This window comes from Xenopus tropicalis, chromosome 7 (assembly GCF_000004195.4).
Source record: "Xenopus tropicalis strain Nigerian chromosome 7, UCB_Xtro_10.0, whole genome shotgun sequence".
Classification (NCBI taxonomy): Eukaryota; Metazoa; Chordata; class Amphibia; order Anura; family Pipidae; genus Xenopus; species Xenopus tropicalis.
The window spans coordinates 99516519-99532210 of NC_030683.2; the positions used below are offsets into that span (position 1 = coordinate 99516519).

Below are 15692 nucleotides of genomic sequence, written 5' to 3' on the forward strand. Positions count from 1 at the left end.
TTTTTTCCTGAGTGACCCACACATCAAAATTGAGTCTATTAAAAGGAAAGCCTTGATTAGCTGGTTCCTCAGTTGTATAGACAGATGAAAAATAAGAGTTCAGAATTTCTGCTATTTTCCTTGATCTCATCAACTAACTGACCCCCCTGTAATAATAAGGGCCCCAACTTTCTTGCCTCATTTGTTTACTATTTATATACACAGTATAAATAATAATAATTTTGGATGTTTTGCTGCAATACCCCATTCAATTTTCATCTTAACCCTGTGAAAAGCCTTCCCCAATTAATATATTGCAGAGATGCCCTTATACTGGTATGTATATTCATGGTTGAAGCCACAGGTCTTTGGTGTTCTGAAATGGAGGGCACAGACCTGTGGCAATTTGCACAGAGCAGAATTCAATGTACAGAGTGAAACGAAATGGCCAATTGCAGCCAGTTTCGCACTTTGTAGTTGTACAGTTTTGCAAATAACCCCTACAATATAAGAATAATGACTTTTGGTTGTGAAGAGTGTCAGGTAAAGGCACACAGTGTATTCTCTATGCCATTAGAGAAAACGCCTATCTGCCCTGTGTACAGATGCAGGCATAGCATTTATCTATCAGTGTATGGGTGCTGCAGATTTCTATGTGATAATGCACAGTTTTGCATTTTCTTGCTAAAATCTGTCCAGACACTTTTACAACTGCATTCTTGCTAAAATTTTGTGAATCCCCCTTTCCTCCCTTTGTGGCAAATTCAGTTACTGGAGACCACTTGAGGTGAAAGACAAAGTTTATTTGACACAAGTTTCATGGATTTAACCCAGAGTCAGAACTCAGAACAAAGATATCACAGGCTTTTATAGACTTGAGAAGAAGTATGGGAGTTACCAGTGGGAGAGCATAGAGATTTTGCAGCACGGCACAGAAAAAACAAACAACTGCTCTTACAGCCAAACAGGTAGTTCTGTCCTCTAGGCCAGGGTAGTAATGGCCAAGGTTTAAGAATAGATTCCATTTAACTTGCAGGGGGGGAGGGTCTGTACAAGGGAATCTGCATACACAAAATACATTACCTGAAGTGTAAAAGTGAAGCCATAGATGCTCCTCTTCAAGCCATACCCTTTCTGAGCATAGTGGTATCTTATTGACAAATTGTCAGTATTGAGATACCTGTCACCATTTTGTTGAAACTGTTTCCCAATAAGGCTATAATGCCCAACAGTCAGGCAGTAAGGTTCAAAAGTGCATGAATATATAAGTAAATGACAACCTTAACTCTATGCCCAACTACATTGTAACAAACATGACGTGTGTGACCCTACCCATAGCAAACATGAAAAACAAAGAAAAACCTAAAAGGCAATTAAAAGTCAGAAGAAATACAGCCTTGAATACATTATTTGTTGTGTCATCACCATTCTTTAAATATGGTTCACAGTACTTAATTCACACCATTGGGCAAGTTTATTGTGCATTTGTTTAGACTTTTTTCCCACACTGTGGCCAGTGCTATAGAAGATGTATAGTGTATGAGCCTCTCTCCAGCTGTTCCTTTGTTGGCACATAGTTCAGTGAGACACACTTCTATTGTTCCCTAAGCCCCTCACTGTGGGAAACTCCAACAAACTTACTGCAAAGTGCATATTTGTATGGTGCTGACAGCAAAGACAGACACCATTAGTTTCACTTGAGTTTCACTTGATACTGCTGCCTTATATTCTTTAAGTAAATAGCAGGTAATCATACACAGAAAAAAATCACAAAATAATTCCAAGATATGGAAAAAATAAAAAATACCCTTTGAATTTTTTTTTTTGCATACAGGAACAATAACAGCAGTCAAATATAATGTATTTAATAGTCAGATGTTGCATTCCGTATATTATTTGAAGTCAATTTTAAGCTGTTGTGCAAGGATTAGTAGATATTGGGTGACAAATCATGATGAAAAGCTGCCTGGGACTGTATTGTATACTGTAAGTGGCTCCTCTCTGTGCGGATGTCTGTGTTTTGAAGAGGTACGCACCAACACAATGCACTTCCCACAGACTTTGCTGAGAAGCAAAAAGAAATTTGAATTGGCCTCATCACCCCAACAGTCAGGCTGTGTCCAACAGTTTATTGGGGCAGAATATTATATCCTAAGGATTCTAGAGGCCCCATACCCAGCTTTTTAAACATCATGAATATGTGAACATTACTCTTTTAATATTAATATTATATTTTATAATAATAATATATTTTATTATAATATTATAATTTCGTACCTTGCAACAAAATTTGTGCGACAAAATCGTATTGTCGCGCAGAGTACGAAAGTTTCGGATTCATTCAAGCTTTGTTATCGTGACTTTCCTTGGGCCAGGTTGGAGCTGCAGAGTGCCATTGAGCCCTATGGGAGACTTTCCTTGGGCCAGGTTGGAGCTGCAGAGTGCCATTGAGCCCTATGGGAGACTTTCCTTGGGCCAGGTTGGAGCTGCAGAGTGCCATTGAGCCCTATGGGAGACTTTCCTTGGGCCAGGTTGGAGCTGCAGAGTGCCATTGAGCCCTATGGGAGACTTTCCTTGGGCCAGGTTGGAGCTGCAGAGTGCCATTGAGCCCTATGGGAGACTTTCCTTGGGCCAGGTTGGAGCTGCAGAGTGCCATTGAGTCCTATGGGAGGCTTCCAAAACCATGCACAGAAGGATCTAAGTCGGAAAGGTTTTCCCGCTGTTTACAAACGTTCGGTACAAAAATTTTGGATCGCCAATACGATATTATCATGACTAATATGGTTTTTTCGTACGCATTTTCGTGATATTTGCGATCTTCAGAAATTCAAACTCGTGATTTGATGAATGTAAAACATTCATAAAAATGCTCATGTAAATCTGGGAGGTTTAAGCAGTAGTAAAAGCTGAACCATAGCTGAATAGTAACAGATATTTTAGCGGTTAGGTGACTGCTGCTAGCATTTGAAATAGTTAACATTGCACTCCTATGTTTGCCAGAACAAAAACAGGGACAGCCAACGATATGCAAAGGTTCTCTAAATGTCCCACTGCATGGGCCTAATTTCAGCATCTACATAAAATACGATGATGGCTTTTTTTGTTGAACGCATTAGCTGGAAATTTTACACCTATTCTATTTTAATTGGGCAACAAGGAGACACTGATAAATGGCCTTTTAGAAACGATGACATTTAATCCAGTAAATTACTGATTGTGTCAGTCTGCGTAACAGCCAATAATCTTATCATTAACTGCCTCTTAAAATCCCATAAGGGCCCTGTTCCCAACATGCACAGTGTTGGGGTTAGTAATCCTATAATCTAAAATGCAGTTACCATTATTGAGTCCTATATACACATAAATGTCTAAACAAATGAATAAAATCTTAACATAGATTCCAACATTACATTGCACCTCCTTCTTCCTCTGGCACATTTGTAGTAAAGTCTAAAAAATGAATATACTGTACATGTGCCTGCACAGGGTGGCATAAGGTATACCTCACAGAAGCAGAGGAAGCCTGGGGTAGCAGGTATGTGATTTTGGTTGCATATATGTCCCTAAAAAATTGGCAACCTGTGTTTTTGATTTTCTGTCTTGTTTAAGGAATGCTGTAGTTAAAAAAATCTGGAAGGCAAAGTGATGTAAATTTCCCCATCACAGCAATGTATGCATGCACATTAGCACAAGCCTCAGTCTGCTATGTCACAACAGGTTCCGTCTGCAATGAAATATAAATTCTCTGATAATGGGTTGCATGTTTTATCACTTTATTACAATTAATGGGACTTGATGGTATAATATTGTGATAGCTGTTGTTATCTCTCTGAAGCCACATGTATTCTTTGCCCTGCAGAGCAAGCAGGTTTATCAAAAGCATTTGCTTAATCTTCCATAAAATTGTGGCTTGGAAAGGACTTTATTCATGTTTCCAGATAGGATCTCAGTGCAAATGTTTCCCACACTTCCCCTCCATCTCACAGCTTGCCTCCTGCTTCCTATATTGTTCAGAGCCCCAGATGCCACCCTTAATGTGACACACGCCTATTGTACCTGCAGGGGCTGGGATTGGCTACTGAGTGTGGGAACCTCTGCACAGCCTGATCCTCACACATTATTATGCAAAGAGAGGAGTATAAAGAGGGGCTGCCTGCTCACTCACTGCATCTCCCTGGGATCAGATATCACAGGACACTATCTCCTAGCTCTCCAGCTACAACACATCCCCTTAGCGGGCAGGATGGCTCCTTACAGCGCTACTAGCATATTCACTACTGAGCACAATCACAAGGCACAAGGAATAAGAAAGGTATGTTTTGCTTACAAACATTCTTCGGCTGTATATACTTTGGAGAAGGCCTATGGGGTTTAAACATTCATTAATCTTTGTGGGAAATTGGAAGGTTTGAGTCTCTATTACATATTAAGAACAAGTTATCTCTCTAGCTAGTGGAATGATGGGGCTGTTAGAAAGTTCTTGGTGGGCATAGCAATATTCCATAGGTATATTTATCAGCACTTTAGTCTGGGCTTCCAACTGATTCCCTAAGAATCTGTTGCTAACCTGTTGCTGTATTTCCTTTCCCAGATGAGAAAACCAGTGGTTGAAAAGATGAGGAGAGATCGGATTAACAGCAGCATCGAGCAGCTCAGGATGTTACTGGAGAAAGAGTTTGAGAAACATCATCTCCCATCCAAACCAGAGAAAGCTGACATTCTGGAGGTGGCAGTGAGCTTCATGCAGCAACAGATGGCTACCAAATGTAAGTTCCCTCTCCTTACTGTCACCTGAATTTTTTGGAATGATCTAAAATGACTTAACCCAATCTGATGGAACCTATAGACTAAAATAGTAATCTGCAACCTGCAGACACATTTCCATGTTAGCTTTCATTAACACCAAAGGATGATATTTACATCTGCAGAGAAAACATTATCATATTTCCTCCACTTATTGCTAAATGCAAACATGGAAGCAACTTGGAGGTTTTAGCAACTATTTATTTAAAAAAAACAACCTAGTTATAAATAGTGTATATATTCCCTTAACAAAAACCTAACCTTTTTCCTTGTTTTCCTCCCTATCAGGTAAACAGTCATCCAGTGCACCTCAAATGGAAGGTTACTCTAAATGTCTCCAGGACTCCCTGCACTTCCTCTCCCTGCAGAAACATGCAGAGCTTCACAGAAAAGTAATACAGAATTTCCATGAGAACCATTCCCTATCACAGGGTTTGTGTCGTTCCGTGTCACCCTACTACCAGACCCCCACTATAGGCACAGCACCACCAGCCAAGCTTCTCTGGAGACCCTGGAACTGATTTGATGGACTTGTTCAGCCTGCCCATAAGCTCATTTAGAGCTATATATGGGAGATTATTAATTACTCTACATTGTTGGTATCCAAGAGGAGAATATCTATATCTTTAGTCTATGCTAAAAGACAGATGTCATAGCACATATGCCTGCCTTCTAAAACGGAAGCATGTAATAGTTACAGTAATAGAAAAGAATAGAGCATAATTGCTTTAACTGTGTATAATAATACACTGAGGGCAATATTAAGTAGTATTGAACTGTTTGTATATTGCATTGTGTCTGTATCCTTTGTAAGGATTCTGCTTGCTTGGTTTTAAATGTATTATGGCGCACACAGAGCAGTCAAAAATACATGCTGTGTTATTTCCACACATTGTGGCATTATAACTGATTGACCAGCAGAAATGAATGCATTTAGTGCGGTGTCCATTGGCCTTTCAGGGTCTGGATATTTACTGTAACACTACATTGCTAGTGATTTATAATTACATTACCATGAAAGTGCATCTTTAAGATTTCCTATGCTGTATGCAATATTTGCAGTATTTAACAGTATACTAACTGTTATATTTTTTAGTAATATGCAATATTTGCATCATTTAACGGTTATATTTGTTTGTAATATGGAATATTTGCAGTGCTCAACAGTATCTTAACTGTTTTATATATATATATTTTTTTTTTTTATTATTTTTTTTAAATTTCAATATTTGCTGTATATTAACTGTATTTGCAGTATTTAACAGTACCTTAACTGTTATATTTCTTTGAAATACGCAATATTTGCAGTATTTAACAGTATTTTAACTGTTATATCTCCTAGTAATATGCAATATTTGCAGTATTTAACAGTATTTTAACTGTTATATCTCTTGGTAATATGCAATATTTGCAGTATTTAACAGTATTTTAACTGTTATATCTCTTAGTAATATGCAATATTTGCAGTATTTAACAGTATATTAACTGTTATATCTCTTAGTAATATGCAATATTTGCAGTATTTAACAGTATATTAACTGTTATATCTCTTAGTAATATGCAATATTTGTAATATTTAACAGTATATTAACTGTTCTATCTCTTAGTAATATGCAATATTTGCAGTATTTAACAGTAACTTAACTGTTATATGTCATTGTAATACGCAATATTTGCATAATTTAACTTATATTTCTTTGTATTATGGAATAATTACAGTATTTAACAGTACTGTAACTGTTATATTTCTTTGAAATATGCAATATTTGCAGTATTTAACAGTATATTAACTGTTACATTTCTTGGTAATATGCAATATTTGCAAACTGTTTGATGGAAATTTTCCATACAATTGATGTATGAGTGAACTTGCCCATTAATAAAATAATTTATATGAATACATTTTGTTTTTCCTGTGTGTGTGAGCATATAAGGAACAGAAGTACATACATCACAAGACATATCCATGTTATTCTAATTAAGAAAGATGCCAGAGTGCTCTTCCATGAGCATTGCTGGGTGTGTTCAGTTAACATTATGTTAGGTAGAACTGTTCAGACCATGCTCCTATAGATGTTGTTATAGATTGTATTCCCAAAGGGCAGGGGCTGTCGGTGAATGCTGGAAGTTGTAGTTCAGCAACTGAAGAACCACATGTTGAGTGAGCAATAATATCATATTTATCAAAGGGTTAAAATAGAGCAAACATTGTGTTTACTCCTTGATATTCCCCAAAAAATTATTTACAAATCTTTGATATATAGGACCCATTATCCAGAATGCTCGGGACCAAGGGTATTCCGGATAAGGGGTTTTTCCATAATTTGGATCTCCATACCTTAAGTCTACTAAAAAATCAATAAAGCAAGAATTAAACCCAATAAGATTGTTTTGCATCCAATAAGGATTAATTATATCTTAGTTGGGATCAGTTACAAGGTACTGTTTTATTATAACAGAGAAAAAGGAAAGTTTTAAGATTCTGAATTATTTGATTAAAATGGAGTCTGTGGGAGACAGGCTTTCCGTAATTCGGAGCTTTCTGGATAACGGGTTTCCGGATAAGGGATCCCATACCTGTATATCAATTTCTACTATAGGCACCTTCTTTCCCATAGCCACAATCCCTTTCCAGAGGTGTTTATCCCCACTTCTACTATAGGCACCATGTCTCCCTACTATACCTGTCATGCCACAGCCACAGTCCCTTCCCAGAGGCTATTATCCCAACTGCTACTATAGGCACCATCTCTCGCTACTATACCTGTCATGCCACAGCCACAGTCCCTTCCCAAAGGCTATTATCCCAACTGCTACTATAGGCACCATCTCTCCCTACTATACCTTCTATCCCACAGCCACACTCCCTTCCCAGAGGCTATTATCCCCCCACTGCTACTATAGGCACCATCTCTCCCTACTATACCTTCTATCCCACAGCCACAGTCCCTTCCCAGAGGCTATTATCCCCCCGCTGCTACTATAGGCACCATCTCTCCCTACTATACCTGCTATCCCACAGCCAGAGTCCCTTCCCAGATACTATTATCCCCCCACTTCTACTATAGGCACCATCTCTCCCTACTATACCTGCTATCCCACAGCCACAGTCTCTTCCCAGAGGCTATTATTCCACTGCTACTATAGGCACCATATCTCCCTACTATACCTGCTATCCCACAGCCACAGTCCCTTCCCAGAGGCTATTATTCCACTGCTACTATAGGCACCATCTCTCCCTACTATACCTGCTATCCCACAGCCACAGTCCCTTCCCAGAGACTATTATCCCACTGCTACTATAGGCACCACCTCTCCCTACTATACCTGCTATCCCACAGCCACAGTCCCTTCCCAGAGACTATTATCCCACTGCTACTATAGGCACCACCTCTCCCTACTATACCTGCTATCCCACAGCCACAGTCCCTTCCCAGAGGCTATTATCCCCCCACTGCTACTATAGGCACCATCTCTCCCTACTATACCTGCTATCCCACAGCCACAGTCCCTTCCCAGAGACTATTATCCCACTGCTACTATAGGCACCATCTCTCCCTACTATACCTGCTATCCCACAGCCACAGTCCCTTCCCAGAGACTATTATCCCACTGCTACTATAGGCACCACCTCTCCCTACTATACCTGCTATCCCACAGCCACAGTCCCTTCCCAGAGGCTATTATCCCCACTGCTACTAACCACCTACTAATGCACCATCTCTCTGTATTATATTTGCTTTCCAAATCACAGTCCCTTTCATGTTATCTCCACTGTGACTGTAGCTGCTGTAATACCTGTATATATATGATATATAGGGAAGAAAATAAGGATTACAGATTGTAAGCTCTACGGGGCAGGGACCTCCTTCCTACTGTGTCTCATACCACATGGCACTTATATATATATATACATATATGTATTTATTGTATTTATTTATTATATCACTTGTCCTCCCTGTGTGTAATTTTGTATTCTGTAAGACTGTACAGTGCTGCGTACCCTTGTGGCGCTTTATAAATAAAGTTATACATACATACATACATACATTATAGGGGACATTTACTATTCTCTTGAGCAGAAGTTCAAGAGCATGTAACACAAAATAGATCCATAAGGTGGCGCCTTAAAAGGATTTTGCACAATGGAAGAAAACTAGTTATTAGAGGGTTTATAAAAGGTATTTTTGTGTAGAGCATAATAGACCAGAAGAAGGGCAGAACATAATATATTTGTTACTATTTCTTTATTCGTTAAAATTAGCAAACAGGTATAGAAAGAGGCATTATTTAATTATCTACTAGTAGTAGCTAGGGGCTTCTATGGCCTTCTATGGCCCTGCACTGTTAATTCTGGAATATTTTGTTGTTTATAAACATATTTTCAGTACCCCTGGGGGCAGATTTACTAATCCACGAATCTGAATCCCGAAAGGGAAAAAATCGTATTGGAAACGAAAACTTTTTCTTCGCCATCGCGATTTTTCGTATTTGTCGCAACTTTTCCGTCGCCGTCTCGATTTTTTCGTATTGAGCGATAGTAAACGGCGGAAAACCCAATCCGATTTTTTCACGACGGCAACAAAAAAGTCGTGGAAAAAATACGAAAAAGTCGCGACGGCGATGAAAAAAACGCGGGACATACGAAAAAGTCGCAACGGCGACGGAAAAGTCGCAAAAAATACCGATCATTACGAAAAAACGCATTCGGACGCCTTCAGACCGTTCGTGGATTAGTAAATGAATAGGGTCTGATCAAATGCTGGATCACAAACCAAAAATCCAGGACCGGATTTGAGAATAGGGCGCCCTGAGGCTGACCCCCCCACCCTGTGCGTGCAAGTTTCTGCGCATCCGGTCCCCATTGCTCCTTATGCGCCGCATGCCGTCCCTACATTTGTGCCGACCTAGGCAGCTCGGGCCTTTGTGGGCCACAAATCCAGGCATGCAAAAATCTGAAAACCTTTGCTTGTGTGGAACCATACTATACATTAGTGCTATAAAAAGTAAAATAAGTGATTGTTATTCTGTATTTGCAATAAGAATAGTATAATTCAGGGTGTTTATGTATATAGTTTTGACTTCTTTAATTTTTTTAGTTTAGATATAGAGGCATTTCTATTCAAACCATGAACCATCACACATATATAGGCATAACACATACATTTATGTACTGGTTTTAGCCATAGTTACTCTTAAGTTGCCTTTACAGGCAAAGCCCTAAAGCAATGCCCCCCCCCCCCTCTGATTTCACACCAGACTGTGAGCTTGGCCCTGTGCTGGCTGCCCAGCCGCATCTCATTTTCTTTGATGTCACAGGTAATAAAGTCACATTAAGGTGCCAGAGAATAAGCTACATTTATAGCCCGAGAACCCAAGGAAAGGTTTTATTACACTGTGGTGGAGGGGGGGGAGTTGAACTTGAGTATAGATGCCTGACACAGATTATAAAAGTGTGTCCGTCTGGGCAGTAAAGCATTTGATATGAATGTTATCAGTAATAAAAAACCTAGACATAGTTGGCTATTCCTTACAAGAAAGGCAATTATTGCAGGCTTTTATAGCTACGGCCACACAGGGCTGATATAAACACAGACCAAGAGTCAGCCCCTATGTTTATCCACAGTGTGGCAGTAGCCATACTAACGCATGTTGGCGCTGAAGTCTGCTCCACTGGCCATCAGAAAACTGGTCTGAGCGCATGGTCTGATTCTCAGCCTGTGATTATCAGCCTTGTGCGGCTGTGGGGTTTTGGTACTAATCATTACTGTCAATAGGAAGTGACCAGTGCCAATTCCAATGCCTGTTATGCCACTAAGCCAAATGAACTAGATTCTTTTAAGCTTAGACAGAATAATGCTGCATTGCTTCTTCACATCACTGGCATTTTAGGTTTACTCTGACCACAGCATTGTCTGAAGAGGGGATGGCAAATGGTTCCCTTAGTTGCGTGGGTTTTATTAGGGTAATCCAGTTTCCTCATGTGCTCTAAAAGCATATTATGCAGTGTAAAAAAATCAGTGTAAATTTGGCGTAATTTTACTGATGTGTTTTTTCTTCCGGCAGAACTTAACATAAAATAACGGCTTTGGACGCCGAACTTCTCCATTGTTTTTACACCAGTTTTTTACACCATTTGGCAAATTTCATTTTACACAGACTGTTTTGATCAACATGCTACTATTAGTTACACCTAAAATAACCAGAAGTTCATTTTGAGCACAGCAGTACTCTCTGACAGCACAATAAACTAGTCTGCTTCAAAATATTTCGGCATTTAAATAAAGCATCATATTCATTGATTAGATACTAGACCAAACTTGAAAAATATGAGGTGACTGACAATCGAGTAAGAAAGGCAAAGCAGGATTTGTGCAACATTTTACACACACAGAGGTGTGTATATATATATATTGTCCGCACTCCACATATTTGTGCTTTATTCCATTTCACCACCATTTCAGCTCTTGCTTGGAGTCTTTTTCAAAGGTTTCAAGGCATATATATATATATATATATATATATATATATAGTGACTTTATGCCATGTGTGTTTATAAAAAAAACTGCATGGAGCAATAATAATTTCTTTTGAAAAGACTCTCATTGCAAATGTTTCCCACACTTCCCCTCCATCTCACAGCTTGCCTCCTGCTTCCTATATTGTTCAGAGCCCCAGATGCCACCCTTAATGTGACACACGCCTATTGTACCTGCAGGGGCTGGGATTGGCTACTGAGTGTGGGAACCTCTGCACAGCCTGATCCTCACACATTATTATGCAAAGAGAGGAGTATAAAGAGGGGCTGCCTGCTCACTCACTGCATCTCCCTGGGATCAGATATCACAGGACACTATCTCCTAGCTCTCCAGCTCCATCACATCCTCTGACCAGACAGGATGGCTCCTTACAGCGCTACCAACATACTCACTACTGAGCACAATCACAAGGCACAAGGAATAAGAAAGGTATGTTTTGCTTATAAATGTTATTCAGCTGTATGTACTCAGGGAAGGCTTGGGGAAATGGCAAGATATTGGTCTTTTTTACACATTAAGAACTAGTCTCTCTGGTTGGTGAAATGATGGGGCTGTTAGAAAGTTCTTGGTGGGCATAGCAATATTCCATAGGTAAATTTATCAGCACCTTAGCTTGGGCTTCCATCTGATTCCCTAAGAACCTGTTGCTAACCTGTTGCTGTATTTCCTTTCCCAGATGAGAAAACCAGTGGTTGAAAAGATGAGGAGAGATCGGATTAACAGCAGCATCGAGCAGCTCAGGATGTTACTGGAGAAAGAGTTTGAGAGTCATCATCTCCCATCCAAACCAGAGAAAGCTGACATCCTGGAGATGGCAGTGAGCTTCTTGCAGCAGCACATGGCTACCAAATGTAAGTGTCCCCTCCTGTGTGTTACCTGTATTTGGGGAATGGTCTACTTGTAGAAATGATCAATATACAAGATTAATAAAAAAGCTAATAAAGTTTCTCTTTTCCTTTTTCTACAGATGCACAGTCCAGTCTAGTCCAAATAGAAGGGCACTCTAAATATCACCAGGACTCTCTGCAGTTCGTCTCCCCAAAGAACCAGTCAGAGTTTCCAGAGAAGCTTCTGCACAATTTCTATGAGGATCATTCTGTGGCAGTCAGTCCTCCTCTGTCACCTTTGTACCAGACACCCACCAAATGCACAACCCCTGGGCCCAGCAAAGTTATCTGGAGACCCTTTTAGACATTTAATGAACTTTCTGAGCATCACCTTTAACTCCAGGATATCCTGCAGGCTGGTGGCTTACCTGATACTTTACTATGACTATGTAATAGAATAAGTGGTTATTGTAATGGTGCAATACCAAAGCTATTCTGTAGCTGTATGGATTATATCCAGACAATGTCTGGTGCATCTGGCTTCTACCAGACTGTTCAGTTAAATGACAGATATTTGTAGCTGTCAGTAAGGACATTAAGTAACTTACCTAAGTGAAATTAATTGTTATTATTATATAATGATATACTTATGACGTTGACCCTGAAAGTACAATAGATGCTTTAAGAAGAGGTCAGACCTTATAGATACTGAACTGCTGTGCAAATGTGTCTATATATTATAATATCTGTATCCTCAGTGAGGAGAAAATATATTCCTAAGTTTGGTTTAGGAAAATTGTAAAACTATATAGCTAGTTGTGACTTATTAATATGTATTCTACTGTGTAGTATTCTATGTTTTTTCTGAAGGGTTGCTTGGAGTTGTAGTTCCCAACAGTTGTAGAACTGGATAATTGTTATCTCAGTCCTGTTAAGAACTAACTGAATCTGTGATTCATTCAATGTATGCAGTTATTGCACTTATTGGTATATTATATATTTATATATACATATATATGTGTGTTATGCAAAATTTGCATGTTTATTTGTGCCTGAATATCAAATGTGTGCCTTTATTTAAAATGATGGCGATGGCCTTTCAATAAATTGATTTTTTTTTTACAAATGAATGTATTTCTCTCTTCTGCTTAATTATATGTCCCATAAGGCTATGAAACTGGGCTATTTAAAGGTGAAATATAAATATATGGTTTCTGTACTCAAATAAAATGCATGGGAAGAACATTATTCCTCTGCATACCTGCATTTATATGTATACGGTATAATTACATAGACCTCTGTATAATATTTGGCATTAATTTGTAACCACTAGAGGTGCTATTCTACAAATGTCTATGGAGAAGTTTTCACAAACAGTGTTATCAGTTTCCCTATTTACAACAAGCAGAAAACTGTATGTATGTATTTGTTTATTTATATAGTACCACAGTATATGCAGTAATCACAAATTAGGCAGACAGAATAAATAAATTAGTGTTTAAGTGCTTAGTGCTATTTAATACACACTAAACTGTAAAATCCTTTGGGCTTTCTATAATACCAACTATAAATCTTAGGGCAAAATTACACTGAATAGATCAGTAATTCTGATCTGCACTCACCTCTGAAAAGTAGTAAAGCCCAAGGTCTGAGCAACCATGAGTCTGTATAAAAAAATCACAAAAGTACTCAAGGGTTAGTGTCTTGACTATGCCAAAATGAACACTTTAACAGACATTGTATGTATACAAAAAACTCTTCCATTATACTTTATTTATATATTATATTTTAGAGCAAGTAGGCCATTTTCCACTAAGTGGGAACCTAAACAAAGGGGCTGAGGTTTAAATGTGCGCAGCCCGACAATGCGCAGAAGTGTTTCAGCCCCAAATGTACTGATATAGTTTGCATGCAAAACAAATTCTTTTATTACAAATAATACAATAAAATCTTTTTATTAACACATGTTAGAAATAATATTACTCTTTATTATTTGCTAAAATGATACACCAGAGGGGTCATTCTGTCTTGTATAATTGCTGTAGGAAACAAAGCACAGAGACTTGAGTCTGGTCTAAAGGACATAGCGCTGACTGCATTAATCAGTGTTATATTCATGAAAGATGGAAGGCATATAGGTGTGCCCCTCCCATTTCTTAACTTGCACGGCTGAATGATGTGCAAGTTAAGAAATGGGAGGGGCACACCTATATGCCTTCCATCTTTCATGAATAGAACACTGATTAATGCAGTCAGCGCTATGTCCTTTAGACCAGACTCAAGGGCTGACCTGTGACTCCTGATACTGTGTTCTGCTCCTTGCACCATATCTTCAGTCCGGCTCAAAAAGCAGAAAGCAGCATTTCTTGTGGTGCAAGTGATTGTTAGATGACCACTAAGGGCCATGCTCTAGCACTTGCACCCTGGTGAAACGTACATGATGCCCCATTTGGAGTTTAAACTAAACCAGCTGCATCAGCCTTTCCTCTCTGAGCCATGGTGGAGGGTTACTATTTCATTTCAAGACCCATTGGAATGTTCTTCCTTTGTTCAAAATCCCTTCTTAAGTCATGAATAGTGGTTACTTTAGTCACAGCTCAAAAAATGCATATATGATTGGATGCTTTTATCCCTCTTGTTTCCATCAACTACTTGTGCTACAGAGTCGTGCCATTCAGTGAAGTTTCCTTTGTTATTATAAACATCTAGCAATGGCTTTGGGATGACTGCACCTGGACCAGGGGTTTGATCTGGTGAGTGACTCCACTGCTAATAACAATTAAACAAGGGGTCAGGGCTGTTTGCAGATGGACCATCCAAGGTTATTTGTTTGGTGATCCAAAGAGAACTTTTATTGAAGCATCAGGTATGCTTCTCCTATACCTAGTAGCAGACTGTTGTACCGTGGTAGAACAACCATATGATATAGAGTAGGTGTAACCTTTTATTGGCTAACTACAGTAAGTAGATCAAAAAATGCGACCGTTTGGGACTGCTTGGACCATAGCAACCAAATAACTGCTGAAACTCCAGACTGGACTGTGAAATAACTAAAAAAATACAAATAATAAAAAATAAAGACTAACTGCAAATTGGCTCAGAATATTACTGTTTGTTTAATGCTTTCAGCATATCAGGAAATTTATGTTTGTGTTAAAATTGTCTTCAAGCAGAGACCATCCACAAAATACACGCATCTGCATTGAGCCTGAAATGTGCTTTCAGTAATAAACATACAGAATGTTATTGCTATGAATAAGACTACCAAATAGTAAGTCACCTTTTGTTGCTGTCAAGCAAAAACATTCATAGTATGTTTATATTTTGCTTTGAATTTTTTTAGAAATATTTCTCTGCTCAATACTATTTGGTTATAAATAAAAGGCAGGAGTATCAAGTGAAACTAATGGTGTCTGTCTTTGCTGTCAGCACCATACAAATATGCACTCTGCAGTAAGTTTGTTGGAGTTTCCCACAGTGAGGGGCTTAGGGAACAATAGAAGTGTGTCTCACTGAACTATGTGCCAACAAAGGAACAGCTGGA

At 38.9% G+C, this 15692-nt stretch overlaps 2 protein-coding genes across 2 annotated transcripts; both read left to right on the forward strand.

Annotated features, from left to right (window-relative positions):
• Positions 1 to 4171: 4171 nt before the first annotated feature.
• hes5.5 (hairy and enhancer of split 5 gene 5) lies at positions 4172 to 6680 on the forward strand. The gene is given in 3 exon segments (NM_001172280.1): positions 4172 to 4291; positions 4571 to 4745; positions 5071 to 6680. Coding segments are annotated over 3 exon segments (477 nt in total). The 5' UTR covers positions 4172 to 4222; the 3' UTR covers positions 5304 to 6680.
• Positions 6681 to 11526: 4846 nt separating this feature from the next.
• LOC116412194 (transcription factor HES-5-like) lies at positions 11527 to 13278 on the forward strand. Its single transcript, XM_031905853.1, has 3 exons — positions 11527 to 11750; positions 11998 to 12172; positions 12289 to 13278. The coding sequence occupies exons 1-3, from the start codon at positions 11682 to 11684 to the stop codon at positions 12510 to 12512; spliced, it is 468 nt and encodes a 155-aa protein (XP_031761713.1). The 5' UTR covers positions 11527 to 11681; the 3' UTR covers positions 12513 to 13278.
• The last annotated feature ends 2414 nt before the right edge of the window (positions 13279 to 15692 follow it).

Coding starts and splice junctions, on each gene's coding strand:
- LOC116412194 (XM_031905853.1), top strand. CDS start 11,682: ATGGCTCCTTACAGCGCTACCAACATACTCACTACTGAGCACAATCAC. Junction 11,751..11,997: donor AGGCACAAGGAATAAGAAAG/GTATGTTTTGCT, acceptor TTCCTTTCCCAG/ATGAGAAAACCAGTGGTTGA. Junction 12,173..12,288: donor GCAGCACATGGCTACCAAAT/GTAAGTGTCCCC, acceptor CTTTTTCTACAG/ATGCACAGTCCAGTCTAGTC.